At 33.9% G+C, this 16,805-nt stretch overlaps 6 protein-coding genes across 6 annotated transcripts; 4 read left to right on the forward strand and 2 right to left on the reverse strand.

The window, feature by feature from the left end:
* Nucleotides 1–1,672: 1,672 nt before the first annotated feature.
* Nucleotides 1,673–2,301, reverse strand: RO3G_14276 (mitochondrial 54S ribosomal protein bL17m; the record flags this gene model as incomplete). Its single annotated transcript, XM_067668860.1, has 2 exons — nt 1,673–2,032; nt 2,089–2,301. The coding sequence occupies 2 exons, from the start codon at nt 2,299–2,301 to the stop codon at nt 1,673–1,675; spliced, it is 573 nt and encodes a 190-aa protein (XP_067524961.1).
* Nucleotides 2,302–2,733: 432 nt separating this feature from the next.
* On the forward strand, nt 2,734–3,832 carry RO3G_14277 (uncharacterized protein; the record flags this gene model as incomplete). Its single annotated transcript, XM_067668861.1, has 4 exons — nt 2,734–2,790; nt 2,842–3,214; nt 3,396–3,507; nt 3,550–3,832. 4 exons carry the CDS (start codon nt 2,734–2,736, stop codon nt 3,830–3,832), a joined length of 825 nt encoding a protein of 274 aa, XP_067524962.1.
* Nucleotides 3,833–6,363: 2,531 nt separating this feature from the next.
* RO3G_14278 (uncharacterized protein) lies at nt 6,364–7,760 on the forward strand (the record flags this gene model as incomplete). Its single annotated transcript, XM_067668862.1, has 3 exons — nt 6,364–7,320; nt 7,375–7,568; nt 7,619–7,760. 3 exons carry the CDS (start codon nt 6,364–6,366, stop codon nt 7,758–7,760), a joined length of 1,293 nt encoding a protein of 430 aa, XP_067524963.1.
* Nucleotides 7,761–9,007: 1,247 nt separating this feature from the next.
* On the forward strand, nt 9,008–11,230 carry RO3G_14279 (uncharacterized protein; the record flags this gene model as incomplete). Its single annotated transcript, XM_067668863.1, has 6 exons — nt 9,008–9,845; nt 9,917–9,990; nt 10,065–10,493; nt 10,553–10,825; nt 10,888–11,040; nt 11,198–11,230. 6 exons carry the CDS (start codon nt 9,008–9,010, stop codon nt 11,228–11,230), a joined length of 1,800 nt encoding a protein of 599 aa, XP_067524964.1.
* An 812-nt stretch (nt 11,231–12,042) lies between these two features.
* Nucleotides 12,043–13,400, forward strand: RO3G_14280 (uncharacterized protein; the record flags this gene model as incomplete). The annotated part of the gene is made up of 6 exons (XM_067668864.1): nt 12,043–12,121; nt 12,182–12,708; nt 12,797–12,859; nt 13,134–13,160; nt 13,251–13,285; nt 13,379–13,400. The coding sequence occupies 6 exons, from the start codon at nt 12,043–12,045 to the stop codon at nt 13,398–13,400; spliced, it is 753 nt and encodes a 250-aa protein (XP_067524965.1).
* A 660-nt stretch (nt 13,401–14,060) lies between these two features.
* Nucleotides 14,061–16,124, reverse strand: RO3G_14281 (uncharacterized protein; the record flags this gene model as incomplete). Its single annotated transcript, XM_067668865.1, has 5 exons — nt 14,061–14,708; nt 14,772–15,015; nt 15,154–15,371; nt 15,431–15,625; nt 15,681–16,124. The coding sequence occupies 5 exons, from the start codon at nt 16,122–16,124 to the stop codon at nt 14,061–14,063; spliced, it is 1,749 nt and encodes a 582-aa protein (XP_067524966.1).
* Nucleotides 16,125–16,805: the final 681 nt, after the last annotated feature.

A 16,805-nucleotide genomic window follows, 5' to 3' on the forward strand; every position in this document is an offset into this window, starting at 1 on the left:
ATGTATCGATTTCCTCTTTTGGATGCCGATGTTCCATATCGAACTCAGCCGTTGTATCCGTTGGCACCTTGGCTGGTTACCTGGTGGAAAACCTAAGCCTTGCCCTAGGTATCCTCACCAACGATTTACAAAAACCTATTCCATTGGTTGCTTGAATATACATCAACCTCTACAAATACTAGTAGCCATTGTAGATTCATTATCGTTCCTTTTTAATAATTTGCCTACTCGTCGACTTCGGACCTACTTTAATGTGACTTCCTGGCTCCCTCGCTGGTCGATTATATGTATCATCCTTCATGAACTCGACTTCCTATGTCACGATAAGATACCTCAGCTGCCATTTAACCCAGGGCAATAATTCCTTGATTAGCTTTCACAATTATAACTAGTTCTTTTTCCCTACTTACTCCCTCCCCTTTTCCTTTTCTTTTTTCCCTTTGTTCCCTAAGAGTTTTTGGTTTAAGATAATTTGATCTGGCCCAGGTGCTACAATACTTTAAGGTATCCCGCACTCATTACAACTATTTAAAAATTTTATAAATAAAATATCTTGTTTAAACGTAATATCTAATTGCAGAGGATCAATTATGCTAGTATGACACTGTTTTATAATTTATTAGGCAACATTTGTAAATGCTTTTGAGGCGGAAGGTTTGAATAATGATCCAATCAATGCCAGTCATGTTGGTGAATGGCGGTAATCACACTTTTAAAAACAACTTACTTATTTCAGTAGATAAATGGATCAACATGTAATGTATATTTTTTCTTTTGTCTTTGCTTTCGTTTCGTTAACTTTTTCTAAATCAAACTTGTGCTTTCTACTTAATACTACTTTTAAATACTTTGAACCAACATATTCCCATATTCTTAAACAGATTAAGCAAAATAAGCATAAGTCTGCTCATTCAAGATATGACGAAGGTGCTTCTTATAATCAACCTTTCGCACTCAAAATCATTTTACTCTCTGCATAGTACACATACAAAAAAACAATAACACCAGAGGAAAATTCTATGCGGCTGATACGTCAAAGAGAGGTGAAAGCACATCATGGTAAGCAGCAGGGAGAGAAATTTAGACAGCATTTGTGATACATCGCCTGCCAGTTTATAGATTACAAGAAGGGTAATGAATGTAAATGATTTATTTTAAGACTAACTACTGCTATCATTATTTGCTTGTCATAGTATGAAATTCATATTTATTACCTATTACTGACGGAGCATAATAAAAAGGCAGTAAAGTGGCCTTAGAGAAATACTGATAGGGTATATGAAGTGGGAACCAGTTTGACTCTCAAACATTCCTTTAATGAACATCAAACCTATACTATCTTTTTTTTAATACTGTTATAAGTGCAATATATAAATTCTCTATTTAGTATTAAAACGTGCATTACATTGATGATATCAATTTGGAAATGCTTCCAATACAGCTTTATCACAACTGCATGTCCTGTTGGAGATCAAGTAGATACTAATGTTTAACTATATTGTTCCAAAATTGTAAATAAAAGACAGTTTGTACATTATGCTTGAATTAATCCCGACCAACCTTACTCTTTCAAATCCTGTATTTCACCGTACTGAACCTCAAAACCTCATCAAAGAATCCAAAGTTTGTATAAACGTATTCCTCTCTTTCTTTTATTAACATATACAACTATTTATAAATTTGACATTTTCTTTTCAATAGCAGAATCAATTTGCTCTAACGAATTTGAAAATTGTAATTTTTTCAAGTCTCTTATGATTGATTTAGGTAAGCCTAATTGTTTTACTTTTTCTTCATTCTCCACAATTTCCTTCACAGATGATTTTTGTATGTCTGTAAATTTTCGTGCGAGTAAATTAGTGACTAATTCTTTTTTAAGATCTGTAGGTCCATCAATATATTCAATCACTGCCATCGGCGCATTATCACCGTATCTTTTTCCAATTCTTTGAATTCGTGTATATCCTCCTTGTCTATTGAAAAATCGAGGTGCAAGTTCATTAAATAATCTTGGTATCGTCACATCACGGCTCTATATTCATTACAAAATCAGATTTTTCGATCAACATAATGTATAATTTGATTTACGTTAAGATAACTGAGTGCTTGCTTTTTAGCTTCAACATCACCTTTCTTACCAAGAGTAATCATGGCGTCAGCGATAGGTTGAATTGTTTTAGCTTTTGCAACAGTTGTTTCAATACGACCATGCTCGACAAGTGAAGAAACAAGGTTTCGAAGTAAAGCGTTTCTATGTCCACTTGAACGATTCAATCGACGTATATGTTTCCCGTGATGCATTGTTATAAACTGAAAAAGACTATAAAAAGTTTTTTTTTTTCTTATTTTATTTTATTTTTTTATTTTTTTTGCTTTGAACAGGGTCACACTTTTTATCCCCGCAATGTGACTTATGAAGACATTCACTAGAAACTTTTTTGTTCTTTTTTCTTTTGTTTATTAACAATATGCTTTGTAAAGGCATACTAAACACGAATGCTTTAAGACAAGTCAAAAAACGTAGTAAAAAAAGTACTAGTTTAATTTCAACTTCTTATAAAAAAACATGTAGCCTTCTTTTATCGCTCATTTGTCAGCACTCCTTCTTTTGAGTTTCGAGAAATAGATAAATTTCACAAAGGCGATCATTATTGTCAAATACCCGATCGTAGTTTGGTTGAACTTGAAGGAGTAGACACAGCCAAATTCTTGCAAGGATTGATTACCAATCATATGCCCAAGATATCCCCTGGAGGAGACGGATTCTATACTGCCTTTTTGACACCTCAGGTAAGAAATAAATAGATTCATGCATATGGTGTATTTATATGATTATGATAGGGCCGTATGATGTTTGATTCCTTCATTTATCCTGTGAATGTCGGTGTCAACTTTCCTCATCCCAAATTTATAATAGATATTCCTTCAAGTTCAAAAGAAACATTCATGCGACACCTACGACGATACATGCTAAGATCCAAGGTGAAGTTGAGAGATGTTTCTGAGGAATATAATCTTTGGCATATTTGGGGAGACAGCTTAAACAACCATCACCAATTATCACCTACTCTTGTAAAAAAGGAAAAGCGATTATCTGATATTGGTTGTCATGATCCTCGAATTGCTGGCTTTGGTTATCGGGCTGTATTCCCTGTTGATGGAAAAATAGAACATGCAGTGAATGAAATTGGAAAAGATTTTAAAAAATTAGAAAGTAAGGAATACACAATACGACGCATTTTACAGGGGTTGCCTGAAGGGACGGATGACCTTTGGCCAGAGTCATCCTTACCACTTGAATCTAATTTTGATTACATGAATGGAGGTACAATGATAGTTATTGTATTAGTAAGAGAGAGCGAGAGAGAAAAAAGAGACTAAACAGAAGGCATTAGTTGATTTCCGTAAAGGGTGTTATATTGGACAAGAATTGACTATTCGAACTTATCACACTGGTGTTATACGTAAAAGAATTGTGCCTGTTCAAATCTATAACAAGGACGAAAGGTAAAACAGATAGTAGACTACTTGATAAGAAATTCATTTTAGTGTGTGTAGTGCACCCAAGAAACAAAGCGTAAACCGTGCATTTGAGTACCCAAGCGATACCCTTCAACCACAAAAAGACATTAAATTAACAGAAGGCACATCAAAGCGAGGTGTAGGTAAAATGGGTTCTGGTACTCATAATGTTGGATTGGCCTTGATGAGATTAGAACACGTACAAAAGTTTGCACAAGGAGAAAACGTTAGTTTTGCTGTTGATAATAGCGATACCATTCGTATTGCTCCATTTTTGCCTGAATGGTGGTCAGATCAGAAAGTACAATAAATAAATCAGTTTATTGAAAACAGTCCTAGTCTATGTATCTGATATTTCTATATGGAGACTATAGAGTATACACTTTTGGAAGGAAAGTGACTTTGGACTTATACTTTTGAGTTTAACCTTTGTAACACGACAGAACACACGTGAAGTGATATTTATATCTACCCCCTTTTTTTCTTTTGCACTCTTTCTTTTTTTTTTTCGCTTTTAATGAAGTTTGAAGAAGACCATGTACTCAATAAGAGAAAAAGCGTTTTTACTGTAGACAACCAATCTTCAACGGAATTAGATCCGTCATCTTCTAATGCCAACAAAAGGCCTACGTTTTCTGATTTTGTACATAAATTAAGACAACAATCAACCAGAACACGGTTTGCTCATAAGAAACTAGCAAATACAAGCGATGAAGAAGAGATAAAAGACCAAGGTGAATATATATGTACTATTGTTTTCGTCAAATTAACAGCATAAAAGTATATCCCTCTTTGGATACCAATGATAACATTAGATCAATACCAGATAGCCAGATTGAACATTTGGATATTTCAACAAATATAAAGGGGAAAAAATCAGGCAAAAGGGTGACTATTGTTGTGGATGAATCCAGCGAAGAAGAAGAAGAGCAATCTGATATAGTCACCATTGGAGGAAAACACGTATTTATTGAAGATATTCAACCAGATCGATTCATGCAAGTAGTCATATATTCCGATTACAGAAGAAAACTTACTTTTTTTATATAGAACAATGAAAGAGGCTATTGAATTAACTGAAAAAGATGTAGTGGATATAATGAATGCAATAGAATATCAAAGCAAAAGAATTGAAATTGCCAAAGAAGAGATTAGTTTTTATACAAGTAGTTTGAATACTGTGAATGAACAAATGGAAATCAACTTACAAATGATAAAGTCATCATTAAAGAACAATATACCTGAGATGAAGAGTCATCAAGCAAATATACGAGAAAATAAGGAAAAGATGAAATATAATAGAAAGAGGAATTTGATGCAAAAGGCAAGGTTCGATAAGTATAGAAAAGTAATTAATATAGAAACAAGGTTATTTGAATTGGAGAAAAAGATAAAAGTTGCATGGAAAAGAGATGAAATATCGGCTGGAATTAGAGATTGGGGCTTTCTTTCAAGTAAGAAAAAAAAAAAGGTGTAAATAGTCTGTGTGTATCTAAGATTAAATGATATAAATAGTTTTGGTGATTTGCTTAATTGCAGCGTCTTTGACTGCATGGAAATCAATATGAATAAAGCATTTTTCTCCTTAACCTGGTTTCATAGGTAATGAGTGGATTTTTGAATTGTGCCTGATGTCATTTTGATTAAATCCCTTGTTTTTTCCCGTAGCGATCTTTTTCTCTTTTGTTCAGTACGTAGGACAAGGGGAGTCTTATACCTGCATTATAAACATTTAGTAAATCATGCAGCCACTTTAAAACTTTATGCTTGGTTCATATTTGTATATTAAAGATAGCTGAACCCCTCCTTTTTTTAAACACAATATTATTTGCATATCAGTATAATAGATGTGGTCGAAATTATATATCGTAAAGTCATCCGCAGACTCAGGGACATATCTTAATTTATGTTCAAGATCATCTATTTATAATAATAAACATTTCCTGATTTTCACGAATTAAAAGTAAACCAACTCCATATGCAATTAACCTAATATTCATTCGATATGATTTACTGTCCTCAGAGGTTGATTCATCCTGTTCAATGTAATTTTTTTACACTAATCCAAAACTATAAAAACATTTACTGCAAGCGTCATATTGATCTCTAGGCTTCTTGTTATTTCTCTTTCTTTTTGTATATGAAAAAATAACATTTGGTTCGTTATTAAAATTTAATGAAAGAAAAAATGCAAAACGAAAAAAGGGGGCTAAAAAATGAAAATAGAGTTGCACAGCAAGGATAAAAGCGAGTGACAAAAATAAAAAGATGAAACAATGACGGGTTAGCAAGAAAAATGATGGACAGAGTATTCCCATATAAGTCTATTTTAATCCTTATGTTAATTGGGGACATGAGTCATTTCCCCCAACTGTTACAGATATAATAACCTAACAACCGCAGTCATGGCAACGTATTTTGTTATCGTTGTTGCTATGGCAAAAATAACTGCAGAAATAAAAAAAAATTATACGAAAAAGAAAGGGGAAAAAAAAAAGCGATACGACTGAAAAAGAGAGAAATTTTTTTAACAAAACTAGAGCATTGACACATTTTCGTTTTCTATTTTTTATTGCCCCTTATTAAAACACATGATATCATACACTTAAAAAAATAAATAAATAAATTGACGCCCAAGCCCTCTCTTTCTTTCTTTTTTTTTCAAAATTTTTATTTATATCAAAAATGACTGAATGTATACCCAATTCCTATTCCTCTTTTCCATATAAAACTAAGAAACACTTTCGTCGTTCTTCAATAACTCAAGCCACTATTTCAAGTATAGCTAAAGATGTTAGGTCGAACGATGATATCAGTTCATTATTAAGGCGAAAGAGTAGCATGACGAGCTTAAATAAGCCAATGCAGCAAAAGAGACCCCCCACACGACAATCAGCCATTGAGGCAAGATCGAAAGGTGCTACGGACAAGCAACAAGGCGTGTCAAACTTTAATTCTACTTTGTCTTCGGTAAAACTCCGATTGGATGAAAAGAAGAACAAAGGTTGCGCCATGTCCATGGTTGAAAGAAAAGACTTGCATGAATTCATTAGCACAAGAAAATACTTGTCCAACAGCAGAAGAAGAAGGGATGATCAATGCAGTCACCATCATCCACATCAACACATGGTTCCCAAGATAGAGAGGGGGGGCGTAGGGGGGCTTGTTCCAGCTTACGCATCATCCGAATCATTATCATCCATATCCTCATCATCTAGTTCATCATCTTCATCATCTTGTAAAACAACTCCAAGAAAATATTCTGAAACGAATAACAACTCCTTATGGCCATTTGCGCAACCCCCGCCATTGTCATCTAAAGTGCCAATTCATCAATTACGCGAAACGATCATTGAAGATCTTACTTCTAGTGTCGTGTCTTACTCAAATCAAATACAAGATTTGTCTAACGCTATCTCTGTTTCTTTTTCATCTACCTCATTTGAAACGTTGGCTTTTAACAGAGTCCAGTACCAGCAACAACAAGACGGTGTTACCTACAAGTCACAAATACAGGAGTGCAAGGCACTTATTGTACAACAACATGAATTACTCAACAAACTTCAGGAGTTAGTAGCAGCAGATGAAGAATACAACAATACCCAACCCATTCAATTACCAACAAAAGTCATTTCAGAAAGTAGTTCAAATTTGCTTCAAAAGTTTAAAGATACCCTCGTCAATCCAACCGGCATAACTCAGTTAGTGATACGACAAAATAAAATGAAAAAGAAGGATACAATTATTTCTATCCAAGGCGTTTGTGAAACGATGGAAACTTCCTTAATTCCAAATGAAGTAAACTCACTGTGCTGTTGTTATTTGTATGTTTTTACTAAACTTTATTTTTAGTTACTACCTGCAGGCGAAAAGAAAAAAATTTATCATCTCCACTTTAAACTCGATTTAAATCAACAAGACAGACTATACAAATTCACTTTATTACCTTCAAGTCGATGGCAAAAAGATGACCAAGTAAACCGATGTCAATTCAAAACATGTTCAAAAAAATTCTCGTTATTACAAAGAAAGCATCACTGTAGAAGGTAAAAAAAAAAAATATACTCACTTTTTTATTTACTAAATTTTAATGTAGGTGCGGTGATATTTATTGCAGTTCACACAGCCAAAATCGACTTCCATTATTTACTCCAGACGATCCAGAAAAAACAATATTTTCTCGCGTTTGTGATTCATGTTTCTTTGCACTAGCAAGTGAAGATTTATCGCCTTATTAAAGAAAACAAAAAAGATTTAAAAAAGAATAAAAAAGTTGAATTGCAAAGTTTTTAAAGTTTCATAAATAGTAGTCTTACAGAATATTCTCCAATGTAACAAAATGAAAACCATGCGCTAAAGGCACAGACACACTCTCCTCTAATTAGTGTCACTTTTCTTTATCTCCCGTAATCGTGCTAAAGTATAGAATAGTTGGCTTAGCATTTTCGTTATTTTATAAAGTATATAAAAAAGGAGATAAATCCGTTGATCTAAAAATGAAAATATACATACTACTGTGTGTCTCGTTAAGAATTAAATGGCCCTGTTATTAAAGCATGAAAATATTGTGCTTCGGTTAAACTCAGTTCCATCTTATAAAGTAAGTAAGCTTGTCCTCCCTTTACCAGATCATTTACACACAGACACACGCACTAGTTTACGAGACATATCTAGATTTACACAGACATGAATTCATTCATGCATCATCATTTCAACCGAAGCTCTTCAATGTACGCGCACTGCTCTTCCTGACGTCACCTTACTGCTGTCTGACAATGGAATAGAGGAACAATGATCTTGAATCGTGTTACTTTATTACTACCTTCATGTCACGGGTTTACATTCAAAAAGTTATATTCTTTGATTTAAACTCAAACTTTTCTCTTTCCTTCTTTTTTCTTTTTCTTTTCTAAAAGCAAAAAAGCTCTCCTTCTTTTCAAAATGGATTCATGGCAACCTGATCAACAAAGATTACGAGAATTAACATTTTTATTAAGAGATGCAACTAATCCTAATTGTCAAGATCAGGGACTTTTAAATCAGGTAACAAATAAATAAATATCATAAAATACAACAAGAATAACTGTAAATAAAAGAGACTACAACTATTTGATGAAAATCCATATTACAATACTTATTTAATGTACATTTTAACAAAATCAAACGACCAAGATATTAATATAAGAGTAGTTGCTGGTCAACGGCTCCAGAACAACATCAAAAACAATTTCAATTCAATTTCACTCTTCGCACTCAATTATATCAAACAAGCTTGTATTCAGTATTTGACATATCCTGATGCTTCACCCATTTCAAAAATAGTATCTTCCATCATGTCCTTGATTGTTGGAAGAGGTCAAGTACATAATTGGCTGGACGCATTGTATTTTCTGATACATCAATTAGACAGCAAAGATGCATTGACTGTAGAGGTACATTATATATTGCTTTGTTAAAGATGATATTCACATATTATTGGGGGGAAATGAAGATCGCATTAGATACGCTTGTTATCATTTGTGAAGACACAGCAAGAGAAATTGATCAAGAAATAAATAGTATTCGACCTTTGAATTTCATGTTGCCAAAGTTGGTTGGATTGGTATCTAATCCTAATCCAAAATGGCGAGCAAAGGCCATTCATATCATCCGACAATTCATCTCTTTACAATCCTTATCATTTCTGCAGCAATTTGACACAGTCTTGATGGCATTGTACTCAAGAATATCTGATAGAGATACACATGTACGACAAGAACTTGGACCTGCCTTTGCTTTTCTTTGGCAGACATTTCCCGAAAGATTAAAAGTATATCTGTACCCTACAATTGAATACATGATTGAGGCCATGATGGATCAAGACGAAACTGTTGCTTTGGGTGCTTGTGATTTCTGGATAGAGTACGCTCACATCCATCTTTATCATAATGAACTTGTACCTTATCTGCCTCGCTTAGTGAACTGTTTACTCAAACGGATGATTTATTCAGAGGAGTGGGTTCAGGATGTTTACACAAATCGGACAGAGTCACAGTATTACCATTCAGAAAACTTGATTGAATCACCCCGTGATTACCTCGAGTTTGAACTGCACAACACAGATGGTGAACACGAGGAGGATGACGAGGATTTTGATGATGATGAATTTTATTCGCAAATATCGCTTCGAGAAACAAGTGCTGGTACATTGGAAGTTTTGTCGATTGCTTTTGGCATAAAATTAGTCTCTGCTCTTTTAAACCAATTATTGAATCACACCCTTTGTGACCAAAATTGGTTGGTACGAGAGAGCGGTATTTTGGCCCTGGGCGCAGCAGCAGAAGGTTTGTTAATGATCTCTTTACACAAATCAGCTTTTTTCTTTTTTGGGTAATCAAACACAATAACTTGTTAGGTGGTATTGAAGTCATAAGCAGGTATTTGAATCATTTAATTCCTTACCTATTAAACTCTTTGGAAGACCCACAAGTAAAAAAAAAAAAAAAGAAAAAAAAATATTATTATCTTTACATATAATTATATTCTATTTATTTTATTATTAGCCTCTCATTCGCGCAACTTCTTGCTGGGTAATTAGCCGATTCTCTAAATGGTTAGTCATTCAATACGACACAAACAAGGAAGGTCGTGAGGTGTATTTTGAGCCCGTGCTTTCTGCTTTGTTAAACAGACTGTTGGATGAAAATAAACAAGTACAGCTGTCTGCTTGCACTGCAATCACTACTATGGAAGAAAGCGCATCTCAACGAATTGTTTCTTATATCTATTCCATCCTTCTTCAAACTAACAGAGCATTCGCACTTTATCATCGTAAAAATAGATTAATACTCTATGATGCCCTTGGCACATTGGCTGATTCGGCAAAATCAGCCTTGAATAATGCGACTTATATTCATTTGTTAATGCCTCCTTTGATAACAAAATGGAATGAACTAGCAGATAACGATACGGATTTGTATCCTTTATTAGAGGTAAAAATCAAAACTATACAGATCTTTTTTACTTTTGTATTCACCAAAAAAAAAATTAGTGCCTTTCACCCATCACAGCTGCTCTCGGCCCAGGATTTAAGCCCTTTGTTGAACCGGTTCTATCGAGATGTGTGCAACTCATTTCGAATACACTCCAGTTACAAGCATGTATAGATGATTTTCCAGAGAGTATGGATCCGCCTAATGTAAAGTTCCTTATTGCTGCACTTGACTTATTATCTGGTATCGTCCGAGGTTTGGGCCCTAGTGTCCGCCCATTGATTTCCAAAACCAATCCTCCTTTAATTCCCCTTCTGACAGCCTGTATTCATGTAAAATGATAAAAAGCATACTTTTTGTACATAATGAAGCTCACTTTTTCTTTTATGTGTAGGATCCAGTTTCTGAAGTGCTTCAATCAGCATTTATGCTTATAGGAGATATTGCTGTTGCTTGCTTTGACTTGTTAGAACCTTTTGTCCCCGACATCCTAGAAGGACTTATTCACGCTATTGAGGATACAGAATGTACAACCTCTGTAGTTTCTGTATATAATAACGCAGTTTGGGCTATTGGGGAAATTGTGATGCGATGGAAATTAAAAACAAATCATTATGTGCCAGCTTTAGTCGGTGTCTTGATACCCTTATTAGAACATATTCATTCTGAAGACAAAGTGCGAGAGAATTCAATGATCACATTAGGAAGAATGGGATTGGCTTGGCCAGAGTATGTAGCACCTTATCTAAAAAGATTTATTAAGCCATGGTTAAATAAATCACTGTCGGTCCGAGAAGGAGATGAAAAGGATTCAGCTTTCCGAGGTTTTTGTGCAATAATCAAGTTGAATATTCAGGAAGCACGAGATGTAAATGCGCACTTGCAGAAAAGTTTTTTTCTTTTCTTTTTCATATACACTTACTTTTTTGTCCCCATGACAGGAACTTTATTTACTACTGGTTGCAATTTCTGATTGGGAATCACCTTCATCTTTGTTATTGAATGATTTGCACGACGTAAGACATGTTTATACGCACTTGTTTACAACAAAACCCTAACTTTGATTGTAGGTTGTAAAAAAATTTCATCAAATCACAGATAAGGACGAATGGGATTGTATTTTCTCGTTACTTGATAAACAGGCACAGCTTTATATTCGAAATTTTCTAGAAAAATAACTCCTCTTCATAGCTTCTCATTTAAAATCTGCATTTACAATAATCATTACTCGTTTCTTAATAAATGTATTTTATTGACGTTTTACAATTCTATATCATACGTTATACAAACTGTAATTTGCAACGTTATACATTGTAAGCCATTTCTTCTTCATTTGTTATGGTTCTTATTAAGATGATAGAAGTAATATTTCCTTGCCAACAAGGTAAACAGACAAGTCCTTCAAGACAAACATCAGACCATTTGTCAACACTAGATTATCACTTTATTTTTGTAAAATAATAATAACAATACCGTGTTATGTTCAAGCGGCTGATAAAAAAATACATTTGTATTTTTAGAGTTTTTTCTTCTTGTTCTTGCTTATGAGATGTCCGTGAATAATAATGCCAACTGCACTGCAATTTCAAAAGAATCCATATGGCCCTCCAATTTCACTCAATACCTTGGTTAGTGATTCTATTTAAATCGATGATAAAAAACATATCCTTCTTACTTTGTTTCCAAAGATCGAGATCTTCTTGAAATTTTAGAAAAAGAATCTAATAATTCAAAGGCATCAGAGACCTACAAGAATTTTCTCAGCCGGTTGAAACGATATTATCATTCAATGGCAGTAGAACTGCAAAGTAATCGGCAAGTTATTGAACAACTTGAGTCAAAATGTCAAAAAAATGGGCAGTTTGTCCAAGCGGCTAGTGAAAATTACTTGAAGTTGGCAGAGTATTATCAAGAAGAATACATCCAAATTTCAAATTTGCAAGAATCACATAATCAGCTACGATTGCAACTTGAAACTGAAAAGAAACGGCATGAATTGATAACAGCAGAGCTCAAACAGAGTTTGTTTGTTGCCAAAAAGGAAAAAGCAGAAATTCGCCAAGAGTATGAGCGTTATAAAGAAGAGACCGCAAAAGTTGCAGAGAAGCAGGGTATTGGAAGGCGAAACCTGGAAGAAATGCTGCAAGCGAAGGAAATACAAATAAATCAGATGCGAAAAAAGACAGCAGATTTAGAATGGCTTATTAAACAAAAAGTAAAAGAAGTGGAGGATATAAATACAAAATGTAAGGCAGTAACTTCCATGTTACAGTCTTCAAGGCGTATATAACAACAGTATAAAGTCATTATCCTTAAAATACACATACTTTGCCTATGTCAAGGAGAAAGAGATAGATAGCGGGAAAGTATAGAGAGGAAATACAATTTGATAGTAGTAAGAATTGTGCATAAAGAATGCTCTTTATTTTTATACAAAACGATAAGTCTATCATAATGATAGAGTAATTATATCGTCATTCTCTTTTCTTCAAGAAACCTTTTATTAATACATTATTTTATTTATTTGCTCATCTCTAAACTATTCAGTTTTGATTTTTCCTCTTTTATTCCAATTTCTCCCATTCTAACCATTATATCCGCCTTGAGTTGCAGGTTGTAACTTAAATGATAGTTCCTTAGGCTAATAAAGTGCTTGTGTATATGCAAGTAAGTGAATGAAAGTATTTGGGCTTAGCTTCGCATTTATGTATTGGAAAATTTTAAGATTTTAAGAATAAATGTCTATTTTTTGCCTAGCTGATGCAAAATCCTCTGCAATTTATTTATGATAGGTAAATCAGTGAAAACCGTGCTTAGTATCTTTTAGAGATATTTTATTAAAAGAGGAGTTGAGACAATTGCGAAATAAAAAAATATTTGTTTAGGAACAAAGTGCTTGTGCTTTGACAAAAAAGTATTATACAAAGGTAAAAGCAACCAAGGAAAAAAAGATACAAAGAATAAAAAAAAACAGCTCTAGTATGTTTTAAAACCGACCTTTATTTAAGAAAGTAGTTATTCTGATTGGACTCAGGTGTTCATATCTCATTGAGTGAGTGGCTTAATATATTTCTATTGTAAGTGTTCTTCTAACCTTCAGGTACTTTAGCAAGTGCCATTTATAATTATGATTATGAAAGCTTTTCATTTATTCTTTTGTATGTCCATCATAGATTATCTTTTTATTCTAGAAATTCCTCACTGATTTGAACAATGTTATTTTACGCGTTATTTCAATTATATAAAAGATTAACAATGCTTCTGATATTATATTGTATTTCTGACAATAGGAAAAGGTCCTGCTACTTTAGTTGATACTTCTTCTTGTCAAAGAATTATCATTACTATAATATATAGTTTTGTATAGTATATTTACTTGAGGTTGGTTGTGTGATCTCATTCAGATAAACTTGCATTTTATTTTAATCATTATCTTGGATCAAAATTTGTATTCATCGATGTCAGCTACAATCGATTGTTGTTTTATAACAAAATGAGGTTTTTACAATGTTCAAAATAAATAAATAAGAATGCCTGCTTTATGATAATGTTTGTAAGTAACTTCGGTTACTTCATCAATTTTTGGATTTCCTCCTCAAACTGTTCCAAAGCTTTTTTGATTGCTTGTGAGTATTCGTCCTCTTCCTCAGTTTCTGCTTTAGCAGTTGTCATAGAATTTGGAGTTTTTGAAAACTCCATATTTACTTCTGTATGCATTATTGCAACTGGGTTTACCTCTTCATATTTTATCTCTTCTCTTTTCTCTTCTTCCAACCTTTTCTCTTCTCTTCTTAACTCTTCTCGTGCTCGTCTTATTTCCTCTTGTCTTATTTCTTCTTTTATCCTTTCCATATATTTTAACTCTTCTTGTCTAATTTTTTCCAACCTAACCTTTGCTTCCCTCGCCTCTGCGCGTATTTTTTCTTGTAATTTTTTTTCTTTTAGTGCTTCTTTACGCCTAATTTCCTCGCATCCCAAGCTTGCAACCATAAATTGTGCTCTCCTTCCTTCTGACATTCCGAAACCTGACATCCAAATTGCTTTCTCCTGGATGTTTTCCTGCCCCTTTTCTACATGTAACGTTTCTACATTATTTGCTTCTTCTCGCCTAAGTTCTTCCTGCCTCACATTAAAGTGCTTTAATACAGGCTGCTTTCTGAGCCTTGGATCGCGAGAAGATATTGGTGCTAGTTGATTTTCTTCAATTGGTTCTTTCTAACGAAACAAAGTAGACAAATCAGTTAAATCAGATTTTTTTTTTTTACATAGAAAACTTACTTTGATTCTTTTTTTATAGTTTTCACCTGGATCTGGTGAATGTGTTCTTTTTTCCTGATATGGTCGTCGAAGGGCTCTTCGGTTATTTTCACTTACAGGATGAACATGAGCAGCACTGTATCTTGTGTTTCTCAAGTCGACAGACTCTGACTGTCTCTCACAGGAGATAGGATATTTTGGATCGGAAGGAGAAAGGGAAGGAGGAGTATAAGAAAAATAAAACTCAATAATCCAAGGGTCACGGCTGCACCAGTCAAATTGATATGTGTTGTTAAAATTATCAAACAACCATTGGCATAAATGCGTAGCCACTTTTGTATTCCACAACATAACGTCGTGGTCAGAGTTATGGCGAGATGGCCTACCAAATACATATTCATACACGCTTGGATATAGTTTATACAAGCGATCGTATGGGGTAATTGCGTTAGGATAAAGGGAAGAATATTCTTGCAACCTGCTTTCTGGCGTGTCTATACAAAAAAGATCAACCATCTTTATGCGGTGGTGCAAGGGGCTCGCAGAGATTTTAGAAAGTGTTTTTTTTGTAGTGGCTCCAATATCCACTACAATTATGATACTAAGAGTTTGACCATAGTTCTAAATAATTAAAAGTTCGTTACCATTTATGTTTGCAGCGAATATAAAAGGTATTTTACAGGAAGCTCTAATTGCTGTTGATCGCGTTCAAAATTGCTGCAACAGACAACAATACCGTGAGCTGTCTCTTTAAAGCCTCTCTTTTCTAAAAATGTGGTTTTATATCCTCTGCCTTTGATCATTTGTCTCAAAACAATCTCTGAAAGCCTATTATTACAAATGAACGCGATTTCCACAATTTGCTTCTTATTAATCTAAAACAGCAGAGAGATTAAAAGAAGTAAGAATTCACTTATCTGATCGGCTTACATCAAATGTCTTGACTTTCTTTAAAAAGTCCTTAATAAAAATGAGTTTTGCGGATTTGAGTACTTCAGTCTCACTGATATTTCCTATGGCTGTCTCGAGAGGTTTTGCAATGAGAGGATGTACAAAATGACTGAGCGTAGTCCTCACGTCCACTATGTTAGGATTACACTCTAATAAGAATTTTTCACATTCTCTGGTTTGATAAAAGGTTCCTGCAAGAGGTACAGTATCGACGAAAATAGGTGACGGTGATGGATTGCTTACTTTTAATGTTGAGTGTTTATCAGTTTGTAAAGATGTATTTTCGCTGCAGGATAGATTTTCACTTTTTACTGTATTTTTTAGGTCAGTGGCCTGATAGGAAGCACCAAATTGTGAATTCATTTGCTGTAGGGATTTTGTGATTAGATTGGGTAGTACTCTTTTGAGTGTAATATCGTCCATGAATAAACAGAGAAGAAAAGGAAATGGTACATCTGAGATTCAAATGTCTAGTTCTTGTCTCACACATGACTTGATATGGCAAAGTACATCTCTCTCCTCAAAGTACGGCGTAGATCCACGCTCTTTCCAAAAATCAAAATCGTATCCTGTCGAATCCAAAGTTGCATATTGATAAATACAAGCTTCACTCCTTTATTTTTGTTTTTATTTTACTTTTTGATATATTTCATACTGTGGATGGTATATGGAGCATAACAAGTAACATCACAGTTGTTCTTCATCGCTACACTTGTTTAAACGTCAATAAGAATGAGGAATAAAGCTTTCAAGGTCATTCGATTATAAATTGGTCAATGTTTTACTGATTTGCGTCAACAATATCTCGTCTTCCAAGAACTCGTTGCGCTTAACTCTGCTTTTGATAACTTGCCAAAACTGCTTAATAGGATTGAGTTCAAGCGAGTGTAATGGAAGATAGGTACATCATCAAGGCTCAATTTATTTGAGTACTGTCAGCCTTGTATATAAGAATATTATTCGTAATCAATCAATTGTCTTTTATATATTCATATTTCTTTATCTCATCTATTGTAGTCTCAAGAAGGCTGAGATACCTACTAATTATAATTCCCTTGCTTATCCTTTTAGAATGACTTGTTCTCTTGCTTTTATTAGAAGGGA

Source organism: Rhizopus delemar, genomic scaffold (assembly GCF_000149305.1).
Source record: "Rhizopus delemar RA 99-880 supercont3.13 genomic scaffold, whole genome shotgun sequence".
NCBI classification, from domain to species: domain Eukaryota; kingdom Fungi; phylum Mucoromycota; class Mucoromycetes; order Mucorales; family Rhizopodaceae; genus Rhizopus; species Rhizopus delemar.